Here is a 21,285-nt window from a genome sequence, read left to right on the forward strand (position 1 = left end):
CTATTTGAGTTCGTTTCACCGGCGGCAAATAGGTTTTTATACTGTTTATTTAGCTCTTATCATGATTTTTGGGGAAAATAGGGCAAAATGGACCACTTTCCGAAGTCTGCGCAGGATGAAGCCACCACCAATCGATTTCCTGCATTTTTTACATTAAAATAGATAGGGATTCCAAACCAGTGGCTTCTAATTCTTGGGATTACGTGCTCGTTTTTGCCCATTGTGCGTCGTTATAAATGCAATATCTATCCGAATAAATCTGCCTTATTTTTACGACAAACTTCGGGGAGCGCCATTTTGAGGATTTTCTTGGAGCGACAAATTGCCTAGCGCTGACACTGGACATAGTTATCAACGACAGTTTATTATTCCTACCATACATTATGCCTTCCGCACATTATGCTTATGTTCCATTATGGCTATACTCCATTATACCTATCGGATTACTTACGAATGGCCAAATCGTAAATGACCGAATTACAAAAGGTCGAAACACGAATGACCAAATGTCATATTCCGCCGTAGATAGTTACGGCCTTCAACATGCACTACTGTTGAGTATTTACCGTCCTTGCCCGCTGCCGCTCGTTCGAAATCGTCTAAAAGATTGGTTTGGTTCATCTGACAACAAGGTCTACATGAAATCTATACCTATAAAGAAGGATTTCTGTCTGTCTGTCCGTATGTTCCTTATAGAATCGAAAACTACTGAACCAATCGGCATGAAAATATGCATGTAGAGGTTTTTTGGGGCCAGGAAAGGTTTTAGTGATGGTTAGAAACCCCTCCCACCACTAAGAGGGGGGGCTCCCATACAAATGAAACACAAATTTCTGCATAACTCGACAACTAATCAAGCAAATAGAACAAAATTTGGCATGTGGGTGTTTCCGGTGACAAGAATTTATTCTATGGTAAATTCAGACCCCTCTCCTCTTTATAAGGGGAATTATAACTCCTCTCCTCTTTAAAAGGGGAGGCTTCCATACAAATTTCCTCATAACTCGAGAACTAATCAAGCAAATGGAACCAAATTTGGCATGTCAAGATTTTCGAGGGCAAGAATATTTTCTATAGTAAATTAGGACCCCTCCCCACTTTAAGCGGGGGGGCTCCTGTACCAAAGAAACACAATTTTCCTCATAACTGGAGAACTAATCAAGCAAATGGAACCAAATTTGACACGTGGATGTTTTTGGAGACAAAAATTTTTTCTATAATAAACTGCGACCGCTCCTCACTTTAGGAGGGGGGGCTCCTATACAAATGAAATACAAATTTCCTCATAACTCGAGAGCTAATCAAGCAAATGAAACCAAATTTGGCATGTGAAAGTTTTCGAGGGCAAGAATATTTTCTATGGTGAATTAGGACCCCTCCCAACTTTAAGAGGGGGGGCTCCTATACAAACGAAATACAAATTTCCTCATAACTCGAGAACTAATCAAGCAAATGGAACCAAATTTGACACGTGGGTGTTTCTGGAGACAAATTTTTTTTCTATGATGAACTGGGACCCCTCCTCACTTTAGGAGGGGGGGCTCCTATACAAATGAAATACAAATTTCCTCATAACTCGAGAGCTAATCAAGCAAATGAAACCAAATTTGGCATGTGAAAGTTTTCGAGGGCAAGAATATTTTCTATGGTGAATTAGGACCCCTCCCAACTTTAAGAGGGGGGGGCTCCTATACAAATGAAATACAAATTTCCTCATAACTCGAGAACTAAACAAGCAAATGGAACAAAATTTGGCACGTGGGTGTTTTTGGAGACAAAATTTTTTTATGTGATGAATTGGGACCCCTCCCCACTTTAGGAAGGGGGGCTCCTATACAAATGAAATGCAAATTTCCTCATAACTCGAGAATTAATCGAGCAAATGGAACCAAATTTGGCACGTGAAAGTTTTCTAGGGCATGAATATTTTCTATGATGAATTAGAACCCCTCCCCACTTTAAGAGGGGGGCTCCTATACAAACGAAATACAAATTTTCTCATAACTCGAGAACTAATCAAGCAAATGGAACCAAATTTGACACGTGGGTGTTTCTGGAGACAAAAATTTTTTCTATGATGAACTGGGACCCCTCCTCACTTTAGGAGGGGGGCTCCTATACAAATGAAATTCAAATTTCCTCATAACTCGAGAACTAATCAAGCAAATAGAACCAAATTTGGCATGTGGAGGTTCCTGGAGGCAAAAATATTTTCTATGGTGCATTAGGACCCCTCCCAACTTTAAGAGGGGGTGCTTCTACAGAAATAAAATACAAATTTCCTCATAATTCGAGAACTAATCAAGCAAATGGAACCATATTTGGCATGTGGGTGTTTTTGGAGGCAACCATTTTTTCTATGATGAATTAGGACCCCTTACCTTTTTAAGAGGGGGGCTCTCATACAAACGAAATCTAGAACTAATCAAGCAAATGGAACCAAATTTATCATGTAGGTGTTTTTGTAGGCAAGAATATTTTCTATGGTATATTTTCTATGGATTTCCCCACTTTAAGAGGGGGGGGGGGGGGCTCCTATACAAATTAAAAACAAATTTCCTCATAACTCGAGAACTATTCAAGCAAATGGAACCAAATTTGACATGTAAGTGGTTTTGGACGCAAGATTTTTTTCTATGGTGAATTGAGACCCCTCTTTTCTTTACAAAGCGTGTTATGGCCCATCTCCCCTCTAAGAGGGTGGGCTTCCATACAAATGAAATTTCCTCTTATCTCGAGAACTAATCAAGCAAATGGAACCAAAATTGGCATGTGGGAGATTTTGGAGTCTTGAATTCATTTTACGATAGTTAGAGACCTCTCACCCCTGTGGTAGGGGGATATGGACTCTCATATAAATAAAACAGAAATTTTTGCGAAACTCAAAAACTAATCGAACTCGAGAAATTCGAGACTCTTCCATAAAACATTAGTCAATACATGACCACAAAAACTATCTATAGTAACACTAGATCATTCAGGACGAGACGGTCGCGAGTGTTGCCGGTGACCCGCCGTCGGAAGCGCCGCCCACTGAGGGGCTTGCAAAACTCGAGATTGTGACAAAGATCATCCGAGATTCATGATTTATGTACAACACAGGTTAATTTGTGGCAATACGAAGTTTGTCGGGTCAGCTAGTACAATAATAAAAACTAGTAACTAATCAGTAATCCTAGAAAAATGCATGCACCTAAATAGTGATGATTTCTGCGGGAAGGTATATTTGATGTAAAAATCTCGAGATGTAAAAATCTCGTTGTTGGCGTCTCCACTGGAAATGGACTTAAGCGATTTTTCGCATATTCTGGCGAAATCGTCTCAGTAAGCATCAAACCTGTCGTTGTTAAAAGAAAGGATGTAAGGAAAGGAATGTATTGATGGTTTGAAGACTGAAATTGTCATTCCCTGTAGCAGTCATTCAAAAATAATATCGTTGCATACGAAGTGCGTGGTACGCATACGGGGAATGATAGAACTGGGAGTATAAAACAAGATTAGATAGTAGACTACCTAATATAACGGACGGCAGTAGTTTAGTGAGTAAAATATTCGGGTACCAACCGAAAGAGCGCTTCCAATGTGGACATATTTACTCACTAATAATAAATGTAAAATAGCTCACAACTAGTTCATGTTCATGATGATAGAAATGGTACGCTCCATTCTGTGACACTTGCTGTGACACGTATTGTTGAATTTTACAATAGCAGCACGTCTCTCTATCCTCGAACAGACAACATTTGAACGCGGCTGCCCCGATTATTGGAAATAAAGCTATCGAATAAGATTCTGGAATGGAATGCTGAACAATAGTTCTAGGAAAGCATCGTGAAAAAACAGGGAACAGTTCACAATCCATGGCAGAAAACAAAATGTTTTCATTTTTCTCCATCTGAGTGTAAAGTTAATTTACCGCCCATCACGTACACACTACCATCAGATAACGAACGCACAAACGAACAATCCACACACGTCTAGGCTTGAACGCGATCGACGCGAGAACCGTATGTGCCTACCATATAACAGGCGAAAAGCGAATCGATCCTGGCACTCTGGTAGGCTCGAAAGTAATTCCTTCTCTCACGGAACCGAGCTCGATTTTGATAAGCGAAAAATGCGTCATTTTCAATTTAGCTCCCAGTTATGTGCACGCGTGACGATGTTCGCCGCTAAAAGCATGTGGATGATGGAACGGCAATCCGACTACGAGACGAAAAAAAACTACCGGTAAAGCACTACTGCCGCTTCCTGTTTCTGGCAAATGGACACAACGCCTAGGCAACCAGGACTCGCGTAGCGGCTTGCACTGCGGCCAGATGTTACTGACGAGCTTCTCATCCGCAAATGAAAAAAGTCACACACACACACTCGCACGCACGTATGCCAACACTCACGCGGAAAAGGGAACCGTTCGTAAATGTGAAAACCGATGGATGGTGCCACATTTGACTTTCAAGTACCCTAGCCGTCATAGAAGCTGCATGCCCTACCTACTAAATATATTTTCGACGCGTTAGAGCGCCAAATTTCGTACACATTCCCAGACGATCTGCCAACGAGCCTAGAGTAAGTAAAATTAGGACAGCGGAAGGAAATTTAAAATTCCCTGAATGAAAATACCAGCGAACGCGTTAAACGCGGGCTCCGTTCGTGTGGGCATAAATAAAACTGTCGCAGAGCTCGGAACGCAGTAGAGTAGGGCAGCGGCCGCAGCAGCAACACCAACGGAAGGTGGAGTCCCAGCCAGGATTCTGGCCAGAGTCGTTCCGCATCGAACATGGTTTGCATACCAAACGCAGCGCAGCTCCGGGCGGACCGAATGAACTCGGTGCCGTTCGTTCGCGATCTCAAAGTGTACAGCCTTTATCTGTCTGTACGTAGAGTGCACTAGCAGCTAGATGGCGACGTGTCGCGCCTCGGAAATTAAGTTTGGCAATACAGTCAAGTTTCGTTAGTTGCACTAAGCTTATCGCCGATTTTGACAAAAACTCTAATTAATTAAGGTGAGCTATTTTTACTAACAGTTCAAGTGTTGCTCATGTCATCTTTTGGCTTAATCAGATCAACCCGACTTACGAAAGTTTTTTTCAAAATCGACGATAAGCTTAGTGCAATTAACGAAATTTGACTGTAGTGCAATTGGCTCGTCGCGTGAACCTTGCCGCGTTCCCGCTAGGCCCGCCCCGGAGAGGATGCGAAGTTTGTTCAACCTGTGACGCAACTCTGACCAGACAGACGGAGACTATCGAGACGTGATGCTGTTTTAATTTTCTCTTAAATTAAGTTCTAACGATTCGTTAGCGGGGCCCCGAACTAGTCATCCGAACAGGAACAGCGAAACTTTCTCGGAACTAATTTCTTAGCTTATTCAAGTTTTGTGTTTTTTGACGCTCTGCTGCTTGTCGTGCTGTGAGTTTCAAATTAGTGCAACCTTTCTTGGCGCGTTGTGACTTTGAATTTGAAATGACATCATCTGCATCAAGGATCATCTCATCTAGAGTTAAGATTTACGTTTCCAAACCTCAAGTGCTCCATCAGCTGTGCATTCGAGTCACACCGACGACGACCTAAGATTGACGGAAGTGTAGCTTCCCTCAACGGTACGGTTACATACTTCGGAACGAATCGACTTCAAACGGCTGTACCCATTGTCAGGGGATTTTGTTTATCATCACCGGTGGCAGAGAAGTGAAATTCTTGAAGGATTGTACCGCTACAGTACAACAAATTATCCATTCCAAGTGCTTTCCCATTGTGTCAAGAAATCAAAAACCACAAACTAGCAGCCCAGAACGACTTGTCAATGATGGTCTCTCCTTTCAGTAAATTTATCATTCACAGTAAGTTTGCAGCCAGTATTGTTTCGACTCCGGTTCATACGGAGTCGTGTGGGCCTCTCTTGTGTATTTGTTAGATTGTGCTACATACATTTGCATTCGATTTACTGAACGTTGATGAGCCCAGGAAATGAGCAATTTCCTGGCCAACTGATGATGACGACAGGCTCCGTTCTGTCTGAGTTCTGGGGATTTGGTTTCACGGGAAATGGGTTGCACATTCCACTGCACTGAACTCGCACTCTGCTGCTGGTGAGGTGAGGATTGTTGACAAACCACAGTACAATCATGTTGAAAACACATGTACTTAATGATTAAGATTGAAGATTGCTATTTTCGACGTATAAATGTAATCTATGTAAATAAATTTAAATTTAATCATTGGTCAAAACAGGTATACCTCGAATGATTATGTTCATGTTTAACAGTGCAGGAAGCTCTGGATGATTTGGAATGAATTCAACACTGTAATCTTCCGTACTCTGTAGTATTATAAATTTAATACAATTGATCTTGTTAACACTTCAAGAACGCTAGCGTACCCAGTACTCTATTTAAAGAACGCTATTTTTTACCATGTTGAACAGTCACATTGAAAAATAGCACAGATCCTCTCATACTTGTTACTGAATTTATTCCATTACAATGAATGTAAAGAGTGTTACGAGCAAAACTTGATCAAATAAGAATGCTTGTAAATTACCTAATTTTTCTATTTTTTTTTTTGTTAAATTATAGTCACTTTAACAGCTTGGGTCATTCGTGACTTCTGCGGCGTTGGGATCATTTTAACCCGAGAGGCGTGAATGCTAACCACTACGCCGGGACTGACCCCAAATTTTCTATTAAAAAAATTACCTCGGACCTTGCGTTCAAACCCTACTATTAGATTCTGTACAGTCGCCTCGTCCACATTGTTCGCCGCAGAACGCCAGGTTGTTATCGTGTGATTCTCGCTTCCAACAGTTTTTTTACAGGCCGGACAATAAATTCGACCAAAACAGCACGGAACAGTCTGCAGAAAAGACAACAGTCAATTTTCCAGAAACTCATTCTCGTAAATATCTTAGTTGAAAATGTCGTTGTTCAAGCCATAGGTACAGATGGTCTACCAAAACGGATATTTCTTAACGAACTTCGACATTTTCATATGGTTGAAGATATCTGCCGTCTTTCCCCTTCCGGTTGCTGTATAAAACTCCTACTCAGGAAGCTGTTTAAAGTCTGCTTTGACATAGGTTTCTTCGAACATCATCATGGAACTAAATTTCGTCAGCTTCGTCGTGTACAGCCACCTGCGTCACACTTTCGAGTCGCTGAGTCACTTGGAAGCTGGCTCGTTCATAAGTTTCCAACTAAAAACATGCCTGGTGACTCGGTTTTTGCCAAGGCCCAACAACTGAATGTGAATAGTATTGTGAATGGGGATTTTCAAAAGTTGTAAAGTTTGGGTTGTTGAATTTAACGAAAATCCAAAACTTAAAAACAGCACATAAATGATAGAATAATGAAAAGAAAATAAAGCATAAATGTTATAAAAAATACTGAAACAACACATACAACACACAAAGATGATTCATAATAAAGTTTGCCAATTGCTAATTGTTACAATTATAAGTGTGAGTTCAAAATCAAAAATATAAAATCAAAAACATAAAAATCGTAATTCGTGACAAAAATGGTGTAAACACTATACAGAATGGCAAAAAATGATACAAAAATTATAGGAAAAATGAAATACGAAAATGACACACGAAAATCTATTCAGAAAATATGAAATTATTATATAAAAAATAAATATGAAAAGTTTTATTACGTTCCTCTGGTGGTTTTCATGACCAATTTCATAAAACCGCTTATAAAACTATGAGCTGCACTAGAACCTTCTGATAACTGCTATAAAGCTTCCTTCCGACCAAGAGGTCCATTCTTTAGAAGGTTTTTATAACCTCTTGAAGAATCAGGTCAACCTTAAGCTGTTTGATTGGGTTTTGCTGGAAGCAGCAATAAAACCAATTATGCATAATGCTTGCTGCGTAAAAAGCCAAAACACGCAGACAGTCTTATTAACTTGAAAATATATAGCCGTGAGCAGAAAAGGTAAAGTTTTACTGTCGGGTCGTCCCGATCGGTTGGTTTTACAACGACCATATCCATCCGACCATATCTGAAAAAAAACATGATAGATTTTCAGCAATTTCAGTAGTTGTGCAGCATATGCTGATTAAATTTCACCGTGCATTTTGGAATAAATTAACGTGCCATCAAAATTTTGCAATTTAGATCCCCTGTGTGATGATTATATCTCCTTTTGCATCAAAATTACAATAAAAATATAATAAAATTGCTATCTCCATTACTCGGAGCATATATTTTTATTGTTTTATATAGATTTGATACATTTTCAATGTAACTAAAAAAAATTTCTTCGGTTTCTCTGACTCGAAAAATCTCGAAGAGATTAAAAATCTCTTTTTCTTTTTTAAACGTCAAAGAGTTTTCTTAAGGCATTTCACCGGAATTCCAAAATAAGAAAATTTAAAAAATCTCTTCGCAAGTTTTTTGTTCGAAATTTGGCGGCAGTACAATATGTTATGAAACATTTTGGTTATTATAAATGAATTCAAAAGTTAAATAAATGAATTCAAAAGTTGTTAAAAAAATAAGTTGGATGATTTTTTCAACGCATATCAGTGAGAAGTTAAAGAAAAGCTCTCGAAGCCATCTAGCGGAGAATAGAAAAAACTACATTTTCTCTTTCCGCAGACATAATAATTTTCTTTCTCTTTAATTGCTCGGAATACGGTAAAAAGAAAAGAGAATTATTGGAAGAGAAAGAGATTCTAAGAATTTCTTTTCGCAAAGAGATTTTTCGAAAATTTTCTTGAAGCACCGGAATTCGGCTGCATATTGTTTCCTACTTTCGTCATCATTTTGTATCATTTTTGCATAATTTTGTGTCATTTTTAAATCACTTTGAATTACTTTCATTTATATGGATCGACTTCTGTATCATTTTCGTATCTCCTTTGTCTTTCGTGGTATTTTTGAGCATTTATGTGCTGTTTATGATATTTTTATACCATTTTGGTAACTATTTTGATCATTTCTGACCCTTTGTGATTTTTAACTTTTTTTTATTTCAGCTTTTGTATAATTTGTGTTCCAATTTACAGAAATGTTTAACATAACAACCCCCTGAGTTTTGATTCCCTTATGCCAAGGAACACGTGTGCCAAGTTTGATGAAGAACCGTCCTGGTGTTTCGCAGTTATGGCCTCCCCCTGTTATGAGCCCCCACCCCCTCCTCTTCTTGTCAACCCTTCAGTGCTGATTCCCTTATGTCAAGGAACATGTATGCCAAGTTTGGCGATGAAAACCGGTTGTTTAAGCAAAACATTCAATATATTCGATTAGTCAATCTTCGTTTCTAGCAAAATCATCATCTAGTTGCATTCTGAAATGAAAACTGATTAATAGTAACTTCTTTGATAAACTGTTGTTTGGCGATCAACAAAAAAATGCAAGAAAATGGCAATATTGCATAAAAGTATGATTTGGATGTTAAACTCTGATATTCTTCATAATATCAGCAAAAGATCTGTTTGATCAGGGTGTTCCCATATTAATGAGTATGTTTGTATGTTTGTATGTTTGTATGTTTGTATGTTCCACCATAACTCCAAAACGCCTTGACCGATCTCTACCAAACTTGGCACACATGTTCCTTGATATAGGAGAATCAGCACTGAAGGGTTGACAAGAAGAGGAGGGGGTGGGAGCTCATAACAGGGGGAGGCCATAACTGCGAAACACCAGGACGGTTGTTCATCAAACTTGGCACACGTGTTCCTTGGCATAAGGGAATCAAAATTCAGGGGGTTGTTATGTTAAACATTTCTGCAAATTGGAACAAAAATTATACAAAAGCTGAAATAAAAAAAAAGTTAAAAATCACAAAGGGTCAAAAATGATCAAAATAGTTACCAAAATGGTATAAAAATATCATAAAAAGCACATAAATGCTCAAAAATACTACGAAAGACAAAAGAGATACGAAAATGATACTGAAATCGATTCATATAAATGAAAGTAATTCAAAGTGATTTAAAAATGACACAAAATTATGCAAAAATGATACAAAATGATGACGAAAGTAGGAAACAATATGGTCATTGCAAATTATTTGCAATTGGCTTGAAAAATCGTAGGGCAAAAAAATAATTTGTTGAATATTAATAAATTTTTTATACAATCGGGGCGTTATAGCCTAAAGAACTCCGAAACGAGTGTACGGAGAACTGGAAGTTCAAACATTGAAATTTCCGAAAATCGGCAATAATATTATTCTTTCGGTTTTGTCTTCCTTTTCATAAGTTTTTGCATGGAAAATAATACTCTTCTCTTCTATTTATATAAGAGGCTTATGTCTGTACCGAAAATCAGGTCTCTGACACGGACTTCATAAGAGGCTTATCGATAACTAAAAGCAGGTTCCTGACAGGACGTCATGCTTTCGTAGCAATGGGTTGTATTCTCAGTCACCTCACTGGTCGACTGCTGGAATGCTCGACTAGACTGCTCGACTGGACTGGTCGATTAGGTTGCTCGATTTAATTGCTCGACTGGACTGCTCGACTGAACTGTTCGATTCGACTGCTCAATTCAACTGCTTGATTGGACAGATCGACATGACTGCTCGACTTAAATGCACGATTGAACTGCTCGGATTGACTGTTCGACTCGACTGCTAGAATGAACTGTTTGACTCAACTACTCGATTGGACTATTCGAATCGGCTGCTTGATTCAACTGCTCAACCCGATTGCTCGATACAACAGCTCGACTAGACTGCTCGACTCAACTGCTTGGCTTAACTGTTTGACTCGACAGCTGAGCTTAACTGCTCGATTCAATTGGTGGACTGAACTACTCGACTCAACTGTTCGACTTAACTGCTCGATTAAACTGCTTGACTGGACTGCTCGATTTAACTGCTATTTAAGCTGCTCGACTGGACTGCTCGATTAAACTGCTCGATTCGACTGCTCGACTGGACTACTCGACTCAACTGCTCGACTCGACTGCTCGTCTTGACTGCTCGACTCGACTCTGCTGCTCAACTGGAACTACTCGACTCAACTGTTCGATTGAATTACTCGACTCAACTGCTCGACTCGACTGCTCGAATGAACTGCTCGACTCAACTGTTCGACTTAACCGCCTTACCCGACTGCTTGACTAAACCATTCGATTCGACTGCTCGACTCAAGTACTCCACTAGACTACTCGATTCAACTGCTCGAGTCGACTGCTCGACTCAATTGCTCGACTGGACTGCTCGACTTGACTGCTCGACTTGACTGCTCGACTTGACTGCTCGACTTGACTGCTTGTTTTGACTGCTCGACTTGATTGTTCGACTCGACTGCTCGACCCAACTGCTTGACTCGATTGCTTGTCGCGATATCATATGGTCGGTGTTAAATCGCAAAATTTTAAAAAAACGAGTTAAGGCGGAACCGAAAGTGGCTAACGTTATTGTGTTAGTGCGACAAACACTGTACTGTACATCTCATGTGTTCGTTAAAAACCTAAACGTTTATTTGAATATTACATTAGTATTGGTAATATATGTGAAATAGCGTAGCTTGCGAACGTAAACAGCTGATCCGCAGCCAACCGCACTGACTACAAACATCCCGAAAAAGGGTTTGTTTTCTTTATAAAGACCTTCCGATTCAATCAAAATTAACAGCAGCAACTGAATAATGCGTAGGATCACTAGGATGTTTAATTAATCCGCTTGCATCGGATTGCGTTTTTGATTCCTGCTTTTGCGTTTTGTTTGTTTGCTTCACTCTAAGCTCATTGATGCGGCGAAAGTTGAAAGCTCTTTAAAAGCTCATTGATGTGACGAAAGTTTGATATTGTGTTGCTGCTTTTTCGGAAATCGCTAGTTCAACGAAATATGTGCGCAACCAAATATCTATTAACTAATTCCAAATTATACATTGGTCGCTTTTATGAACACGTAACGATCGATATGATCAGTAAAATTTATTTTCCATTAGCAATTATGTTTTGCTGAGCGTTTATTGATACATAGCAGATCGATAAGTTGATTTACAAGTTTTAGGAAATTATAACAGCACTGGATGCACTGATTACATGGCGAAAGCGTGCTCTGCCAATACAAATGCATTTTTAAGGCGCAAAACAATACATGCTTCGAATGGTAGCCATTTATCCAGCCATCTTTGATCCACTTTCGGTTTCCCCTTAATGATAGCAAACCATCAAGAACTTTCTAAGCAACATTTTACTCTAATCAGACTACATAAATGTTGCAAACAGCTAGAGTTAGAAGATGATTTCGAATGCAGCTAACTTTGCATGCGTTTTTCTCGAAGTCAGAATTTTGCTACTCTGTTCTGTCTGACTTAACACCGACCATAGGAATCGGTTTGCGGCAGACAATAGACGGTTCAGAGCCAGCCACACTAAAGAGCCATATTGCCTGCCTATAGAATCAGCACAGTGGAGATAATGTTTTTATTCAGTTAAATAAAATGCAACACGACCATAAAAACTATTTGTCTCAGTTTCCGGCTATGACTCTTTTATGTATAACATCTTAGAGCTACATTATGCAATATAAGAACTCAAAGAACTAATACAAAGATTAAACACCTTCGCAAACACTGGCCAATGGAATGTATCCGCAGTTTTCTGAATTCTGACCAGACATTTATATTTTCCGGTTCGTAAGATTCGGGCTCATCTAGTATTTTATACTTATCAGAATTAATTTCTCTCTGTCTGTCTGTATGACCCTTATAGACACGGAAACTACTGAACCGATCGGCGTGAAAATTTGAGTGTAGTTTTAGGTAGCTAGAGACCCTGCCCCCTCTGAAAGGAGGGGCTCCTATACAAATGAATCACAAAGTTCTGCATAACTCAAGAACTAATCAAATAATTGAAATCAAAATTGGGTTGTGGAGATTTTTGAAGGCAAGAAATATTTTTATAGCGGTTCAAAACACCCCGCCCTCTGGAAGATAATTGAAGTCGCACATAAGTAAACGAAAATAAGTTAAGAAACTCATTTTATTTAATTTTCATTCATTTAGTTACAAGTGGTAGTGACGCTCGCACCGGGCTCTGCTAGTTCCACATAAAATTCAAATGAATAATACTAAAAATCACAATGACATACAAAATATAAATGTGATAGCAAAATGGCACAAAAGAAAAGGAAAATAGCACAAAAAAGATAACAAAATCATACCAATATAATATGATTACTATAAATATGAGGTACAAAATTAATAAAAAATCACTTCAAATAATGCGAAAACGAAAAAAAAAACTACATAAATGTGACACCAATTACAGAAGCGATAAAAAATCAATATAAAAACGAAAAGGCCAACAAGCCGCAGCGCAGGTTGAAAGCCTTTGAAATAAAGAATCTAATTTAACATCAAAATGGCATTACACAGCGCAAAAATAACATAAAAATGACCTTAAACTAATACAATACTTAAACTAATACAAACTAATACAAATAACTTAAAATGAAGTAAAATAATATAGTAACATCATACAAATTACGAATGTGCAATTGTGCGTTCATCACAGAAATGAGGCAATATTTACTCGTACAAGCGGACAAAAATAATATAAAAATAATGCAAAACTTGAGTTAAAAATAACAAAATAATCAAAATCACAAAAGTTGCACAAATGACACATAATTTTAAAATGACTTCAAACTAGCAGAGATACAACACAACATAGTACAAATTACTACAAAAATGACACAAAAGGGATATGAACATGGCACAATAATAAGTCTGAAAATGACACAAAAATGACATATAAGTGGTAGAAATTGCAGACGTAAATAGTCCATATATTACATTAAATTGACACAAAAATATTTCAAAACAGACATAAAATTATAGAAAAATGCTACAGAATGAGGCGGAATGATAAAATAATAACACAAAGAAAGGACAGATGATAACCAGATTTGAAAAATATGAGTAAAAACGAGAAATTATTGCAATGTATTCTACTACTGTGAACTCCATAATAGTATAATTCTACTATTATGGAGTTCATAGTAGTAGAATACATTGCATAAATGGATTAATTGCTGGTCTACACACTATTTTTAAACTTTTGAATCAAAAGTGGATCAAAATTTAAATTAATGCACCCAAGTTTGTGCAACCCAGCATTAAATTCCTAGGATATTATTACGAACAAAACATGAAATAAATAAACCACAACATCATTCACCCTCAAACTCGCACGAGTTTATACATTTTCACGTTCGCTTGGCCTTTAATTGACAACCGATCCATCTAACCGCATTTATTTTTCCGCTCTCAAAAATTTTCAGGCAGTGCTTGTGTCAAAATCACTCGTCTGTCGGTGCCACGAACGTACATTCTCGATAATTACCATCGCCGGCAGCAGCAGCAACTGCAGCACCAGTCTAGCGGAGGCAACGGTGGTAGCCAAAGCAACGAACTGTTCGATGCCGGTACCGGTAGCGGTGGTGGTGGTGGTGGAGGCGGTGGTCCAGGCAGAGCCATCTATCGGTACGATGCGGACACCGGTACGGATGAGTTGTTGCCATCGCCACCGCGCGACCCGGACTCGGAGCGGCAGCGACAGCATCACAACGAGCATCTGATTCTGGACTGCGAGTACGAGATTGATTTGCACGAGCGGGGCTTCGTGCTCAAATGGTACTTTAACGGAAAGCTAATCTACCAGTGGATTCCCCCGCGCCGGCTGCCGCTCGGATTCACCGCAATGAAGCACCAGGTCAACCGCAGCTACACGGTCAGTAACGAGGAGATGCACAAACATCGGGCTCTGGCACTGATAAGACCGCTGAAGAACTTCACCGGCGAGTACACCTGCGCCGTGTCCACGTTCCAATCGGAGGATGCCCGGTCCGCTCTGATGCTGGTCGTCGGTGAGTAGTGGGCTCGGTTAGATAACGCTGACCATAGATTAAATGCTATTTCGGTTGCCATTGCGACCCAATTTATGAATGTTTGGATGTGCGGGTTTATTCGTGCTTTTAGTATTGATATGAATCTCTATATTTTTAATGGAAATCAAAATTATATTTATTGCCTTTAATTTTCTCCCGGCAGTTCCAGAAACTGGTTTCGTGCTAAAATACTACAGCAGCAACATCAGCAATCTGGTTACGGTGCTGTGCAGTGTGTATGGTATTTTCCCAGGTCCGGTGCTGTCCCTGTGGATCAACGAACACCAGCTGGAAAATGTAACAAACAATGTTTTGTTGACTCAAGCCGATTTGTTTGACAGTTCGATCAGCATTCAACTGGTGCTGTACGAAAGCATTCAACCGGACGACGTACTGAAGTGTGTGCTGGGCATCAATGGAACCGAGTATCGCAAAACTAAAGAAACTGTATTCATAGGTTAGTGAGTCCCTAAAAAATTACTATTATTCTTGGCTAATTTTAAAATTTATTCCACTTTCATAGATGTAAATAGTAAACACGCAGTCGAGCACAACTCCGTGCTGGATCCCGTAGTCAGCAGCACATTCGAAACGATTAGTAGCAGCACCTCCAGCAAAACACTTTCAACATCAACAACCGGCGCGGTGACACCGAGCTACGGCGACACGACGTCGGCTAGCGTCACCACTAGGTTGCAACTGAGCGAGCTGGAGGAACTTCCTCCTCCAGTTCCATCAACTTCAACTAATCAACCGGATAGCCACGCCGGACGAACGCATCATTTGGGAACCGCTCAGCAGCCGACCGTTGTTCGGCTTAGGCCGAACTCGGCCCGGGTTCTAACGGTGCAACATGCCAATCCGAACATTGCTTCCTCGTCGGACGAGGTGACCAACGTACTGGACTTTAAGGAGGTTCCCTTCAATGAGAATCTGCTGTACAGCAGCGGCGGAAGTGCGCTTGGTGGTAAGTGCGATTCGATCATTTTAAAGTTTTATAAAACTATAAGGTGATGCCAAATAGTATTTTCGGTTAATTTATGAAATATTTCTTGTGGGTATGTTTTGTAAAGTTGTTTTTATCGAAATATTTTTGAGAGCGAATTATTTGCCATTTGGGAGGAGCAGTTTTTATGTTTTGTGCCACTGCAATCATGGACGCAAAACGATAACTTTTACTTGAAGAAAATCAAACCTTGCGAAATTTTAGGACGGTTCAATTGATGTCATCGAGAAATTTAACTTCTGGATAAGGTACAAAAAATCAGGTACTTATAAAATAAGCCATAGAAATGGCCCTATGTCTACGGTTCGTACCAAAATCATGATAAAAATTTTGGCGCGACTGATGGTTTGGAGTGAAATTTCACGGGGTATCAAACTTCCACTACTTTTCACGACTAAAGAAGAACATGTTTTAAAGATTCGTTTGCTAATTTATGTTTTAAAATTATCAAGAATTCTTCTCCTTCTCGTCAGTAAAAAGTTACACATGAGTGGTATCATGAGAACTTAGCACATTTCATATCATCAGAAGAATGGCCTGCTTCATCCCCGAAACTGAATCCATTGGTTTACTTAATTCGGATTTCACTAAAAGAGAAAAATTCAAATTGTATTAAAAAATACCACTGACAGAAAATGTGCCCACTTCAATATGGCGCTAGATTAAAGCTAAAGAAAAACATTTTAATAATTAATTTGTCCTTCTTTAATCTTCAGGACCCCTGGCATGCTCTTTACTAGGTTCTTTAGGTGTTATGGATCCAACTTTTTCCAGACACACTTCAGGGCTTCAAAATAGTTATATTTTATTGGTAACACCACAATCTTAAAAATCTTGTAAATTTACGTCTTTTGATATGCATATATATGGAACATCGCAAATCTTATGAAATTACGTGTTATTTCACAATATAAAATATCGTAGCGTTTGACGCATGTAGGCTTACTTATTACATTTGGCTTGATGTAAAAATATGTCTTTAAAAAAAGTTTAGGCTATTTACGTTTTATTTAATGGAAAAAATGTATGTGATTTTTGTAACGGGTTTATTGATTTAAATACATTTTAATTTACGTCGAAGGTGAGATTCATTTTTTCCTTCTGTGCAGTTTTGTCATAAAGTTTTGGCATGAACCATCGCACGTAAAATTCTCGAGTGGGTTGAGGTCCGGGCTTTGTGAAGGTCATTCCGATAAGACCGGAAGAGAGACCTGGTCTTCTGAACAGTATGCTTTTACTTGTTGTCCTGCTGAAGTACGAACATTTTTTCAAGGCCCATCTGGTTTAGCGAAACTTTCGGATTTCTTCGAATATGCCCGCATTATTGCGTCGATTTTCACTCGGCTCTCGACTCTACCTAACGAAAATACCCCCTTTTCAAGCATCATCGACCTCAGATGTGGTGCTACTGAAGCTCCTCACCCGCTTTCGGTTAAACAGCTCGAATTTTGACTCGTCCGTTCAGAGAACCGTTTTCAAAATTTGAGGGGCTTATTAGTATGTTCCGTAGCAATCTTAAGCCGTTTGGCTGTGTTTGTCTTGCTGATAAATCAGCGCTTCCGGACGGTCATCTTTGTCATTCAACCCATGTGCTACAAGCCGGCGACGAACAGTTTGACCAGAAACTGATAGCTGAAGGATTTCCTGGAACTCGCGAACAGGCGCATGATTTTGCCGTTTTGCGCTTCTTGTCTCGGCTAAGGGCACCCTTCGCCGTCATCACTAGGAAATCAAGGAGATATGCTTTTCAACTATCTTGAACTCATCCTTTTTATCCCGAGCCCAATTTTCTCTGCTTTGCGCTTTAGTCTGATATATTGTTCAGTCACCGTTCATTCCCATGTAACAATGTGAGTTTTATTGTACTCTTATGGTGGTCTTCAAGACTAATTTTAGTCTTAAATGCCATCATAAGAGTGAAATAAAAACCCAAATTGTTGCTTGGGTTCTGTATTAACAGCCTTTTTGGAGGATCTTGCACTTGGAGGTCATCAGCGTGTATTTGTGTAAGAATTTGTGTCATGTTATTTACGTATTTTCGTCAACTTATTTCGTTTATCAACTGGTGTGCACTGAAGCCTCTAATTTTTGGTTTGTATTCTGCCTCTTGGCGGACCATCCTTCAACGAACCCAGCCTGATAATTTTCCATTAATCTATTCGCAATCGATGACAACCAGTAGACGATGATATGGTAGAATAGGCATCGTTGAGACCGATGCTCGCACGATAGTTTTCACAGTCGATGTTGTTGTCTTACTTGTAGATCTGGCAGATAACCCACCCTTCCACTCTACCGCTAACTGTTACTTATTTTACTTTAGTAGTAACGGTCCGCTATCGACTCTCTAGTACTGTCGGTCCTGGGCTGCCGTTGTCCAATCCCCTCGAATTCCTCGAAAGCACACATTCATTTCAAACGGAGTCTGCTCCGAAGTCTACGGCCTCTCCTGAAAAATTTTTTGGCTACTCTCTCGTCGGGCATTCTGGCCACGTGTCCAGCCTACCGTAGCCTGCCCCTTTAAACTACCGCCACTATATCAAAATATTACATATCAGCATTATTTATACAGCTTCATACATGGTTCAGGTTCATGCGTCTGCGTCAGACTCCATTTTTCATTTTACCACCAGGTGTAGATTGTAGAATTTTACGCTTAAAGTACTCGTCGATCCGCTTTTTTCAGCGTCCTTGATTAACGACCGTAAAGGGCCACCGGAAGGATTAGTGTTGTGATTAGTGAATGCCCGTTTTGGTCATATTTGCAAACTACGGGACGTCAGCTGGTTATAAAATCTATAGAAAGCCCGGTTCACAGCTGGGATTCGTCGTGTTACTTCGCGGCATATATTTTTGTCAAATGTCACGAGCGTACCAAGGTATATAAATTCCTCTACTACTTCATATCGTTCCCCATCCAGCTCCACCTAGGCATCAACACCATTTGGATTCCCACATTCCCTGCTAACGATCATGTACTTCGTTTCTCAATCTCGTCGCTACACATTTAAAAGGCTCATGGGCTGCTTCCAGTGCTATACGATGCATTTGAGCATGTGAGATTTCGCGATGATAGTCCCGTTCTTTTCCATTCTTTGCTCTTCGTATCGCACCCAAAGCTTTAAAAGGGATAGCAAGTTGACTGTGACTGCGTGAATGCGTACGCTCTCTGCATTCAACTTGCGCTTGGAAGACGATCATTTGGCAGTTTTTTGAATCCAGTCCATCTGCCGTTTGCGCCGCTGCCGCCTGCAATCAATGTGGCCTCTGCAGAGAAACCAACAGTCGTTCTCCTGCTGTGCGTTTATATTGAAGAGTATAAAGTACAAACTGACTGGGAGCATAAGGTGACGTATTTTTTCGTTTCTCTTGTTGTCTCCAAATTGGCTACCACAGTAAAAGTTTGTCACCCGGCGTCGGTCCCACGCAAGCAAAATGTTCGTTATTTCTGTTTACCTACCTAAAAAAGAACCATTAATCACATTTTATTTGCAGTACAGTTACTCGGCTATGCTTAATTTTCATCACTTCTACTTAATTTTGATAAAAATCCATCTTTTCCTATAACTCTCCATTGCATCTTACAAGTTGTAAGTTATAAGTTATAACCATTCTTCCGTGAGCCCGGAAAGATGATTTTGATACCGTGCGAGAGCCTAGAGGTGAATTTACTTACTTACTTTAGTGGCAACGGTCCGTTACCGAACCTGCGTCGAACGAATTATGGTCCTCCAGTACCGTCGGTCCTGGGCTGCCGTTCTCCAATCCCCACGAATACCAACTGAACGTGCATCGTCTTCCACAGCACACACTCACCGGGTGCAGGGTCTGCCTCGGAGTCTACGGCCTCTTCCTGGTTCTCTGCTGAAAATAGTTTTGGCTACTCTTTCATCGGACATTCTGGCCACGTGTCCAGCCGCCCGTAGCCTGCCACATTGCACTACCTTCACTATATCAGCATATTTGTATACTTGGTACAGCTCGTGATTCATGCGTCTGCGCCACACTCCATTTTCCATTTTACCACCAAGTATAGATCGCAGAATTTTACGTTCAAAAACCCCAAGCCCTCGCCGATCAGCTTCCTTTAGCGTCCATGATTCGTGTCTGTAAAGGGCCACCGGGAGGATTAGTGTTTTGTAGAGCACCAGTTTTGTGCGAATTAGCAAACTACGGGACTTCAGCTGGCTACGTAATCCGTAGAAAGCCCGATTCGCGCTGCAGCTCGTCGTTTCACTTCGCGGCTTACATTGTTGTCACCTGTTACGAGTGTACCAAGGTATATAAATTCCTCCACTACTTCATATCGTTCCCCATCTAACTCCACCTCGGCACCAACACCACTTGGGCTCCCACGTTCCCCACCAGCAACCATGTACTTCATTTTGGCGGTGTTAATGGTAAGTCCCAATCTCGCCGCTTCCTTTTTAAAGGGCCTGAAGGCCCAAATTCATGATTTGGATCCGTCCAGCGTCACACGAATCAGTCTAACTACTTTCGGCGGAAAACCATGTTCTAGCATTATCTGCCACAGCTGATTTCGTTTAACTAAATCGTACGCCGCTTTAAAGTCCACAAACAGATGGTGTGTCTGCAAGTTGTACTCCCGGAACTTGTCTAGCAACTGACGCAGGGTAAATATCTGATCCGTCGTGGAGCGACCCTCAAGAAAACCAGCTTGGTACTCGCCGACGAGGGACTCCGCTAACGGTCTCAATCTGCAGAACAAGATACGGGAAAGCACCTTGTAGGCAGAATTGAGCAATGTAATTCCTCGATAGTTTTTACACTCCAGTCGATGTCCCTTTTTGAAAATTGGGCAAATGAGGCCCTCCAGCTACTCCTCCGGCATTTGTTCTTTCTCCCAGATCCTGACAATTATCCGGTGTATTGCTTCGTACAGTCGCTCGGTCTCCGCTTTTAGAAGTTCAGCCGGGATACCGTTCTTCTCAGCAGCCATACCGTTTTTCAGCTCACTGATTGCCTTTTTGACCTCCTCCTGTGTTGGTGGCTCCACAGCTTGACCATCGCTTACAATTCCTATCCTGTCCCTACTGATCTCCGCGTTTACCTTTCCATTCAACAGTGTCTGGAAGTGCTCCTTCCACCTGGCTGCTACCGCCGTTTTGTCGGTAAGCGGGTTGCCAGCACTATCATTGCACATCACCGGCATGGCAAAATTCCTGCATCTCATCGTTTTATAGAAACTCCGTGTGTCGTTGCTGGCGTATTGCTCCTCTGTACCGGCGAGCACGTGCTCCTCGTACTCGCGTTTCTTTAGACGATGGATTCTTTTTTCTGCAGCTCTAGTCTCTCTGTACCTCTCTCTGTTTTGACGTGTTGCCGCAGTGAGCATGCGACTGTTGGCCTGGTTCTTTTCATCTGTCACTCTCTGGCATTCGGTATCAAACCAGCTG

The 21,285-nt window shown here is 40.4% G+C and overlaps 1 protein-coding gene across 1 annotated transcript in view; it reads left to right on the forward strand.

Moving 5' to 3' along the window:
- The window catches only part of LOC128735109 (uncharacterized), a 125,064-nt gene that overhangs the window by 101,053 nt on the left and 2,726 nt on the right, over window positions 1-21,285 (forward strand). The window contains exons 2-5 of the mRNA XM_053829603.1: window positions 14,257-14,350; window positions 14,411-14,841; window positions 15,026-15,319; window positions 15,386-15,829. Coding sequence (XP_053685578.1) covers window positions 14,257-14,350; window positions 14,411-14,841; window positions 15,026-15,319; window positions 15,386-15,829 — 1,263 coding nt within the window. The remainder of the gene's footprint in view (window positions 1-14,256; window positions 14,351-14,410; window positions 14,842-15,025; window positions 15,320-15,385; window positions 15,830-21,285) is intronic.

Source organism: Sabethes cyaneus, chromosome 2, assembly GCF_943734655.1.
Source record: "Sabethes cyaneus chromosome 2, idSabCyanKW18_F2, whole genome shotgun sequence".
In the NCBI taxonomy this organism is placed as follows: Eukaryota; Metazoa; Arthropoda; class Insecta; order Diptera; family Culicidae; genus Sabethes; species Sabethes cyaneus.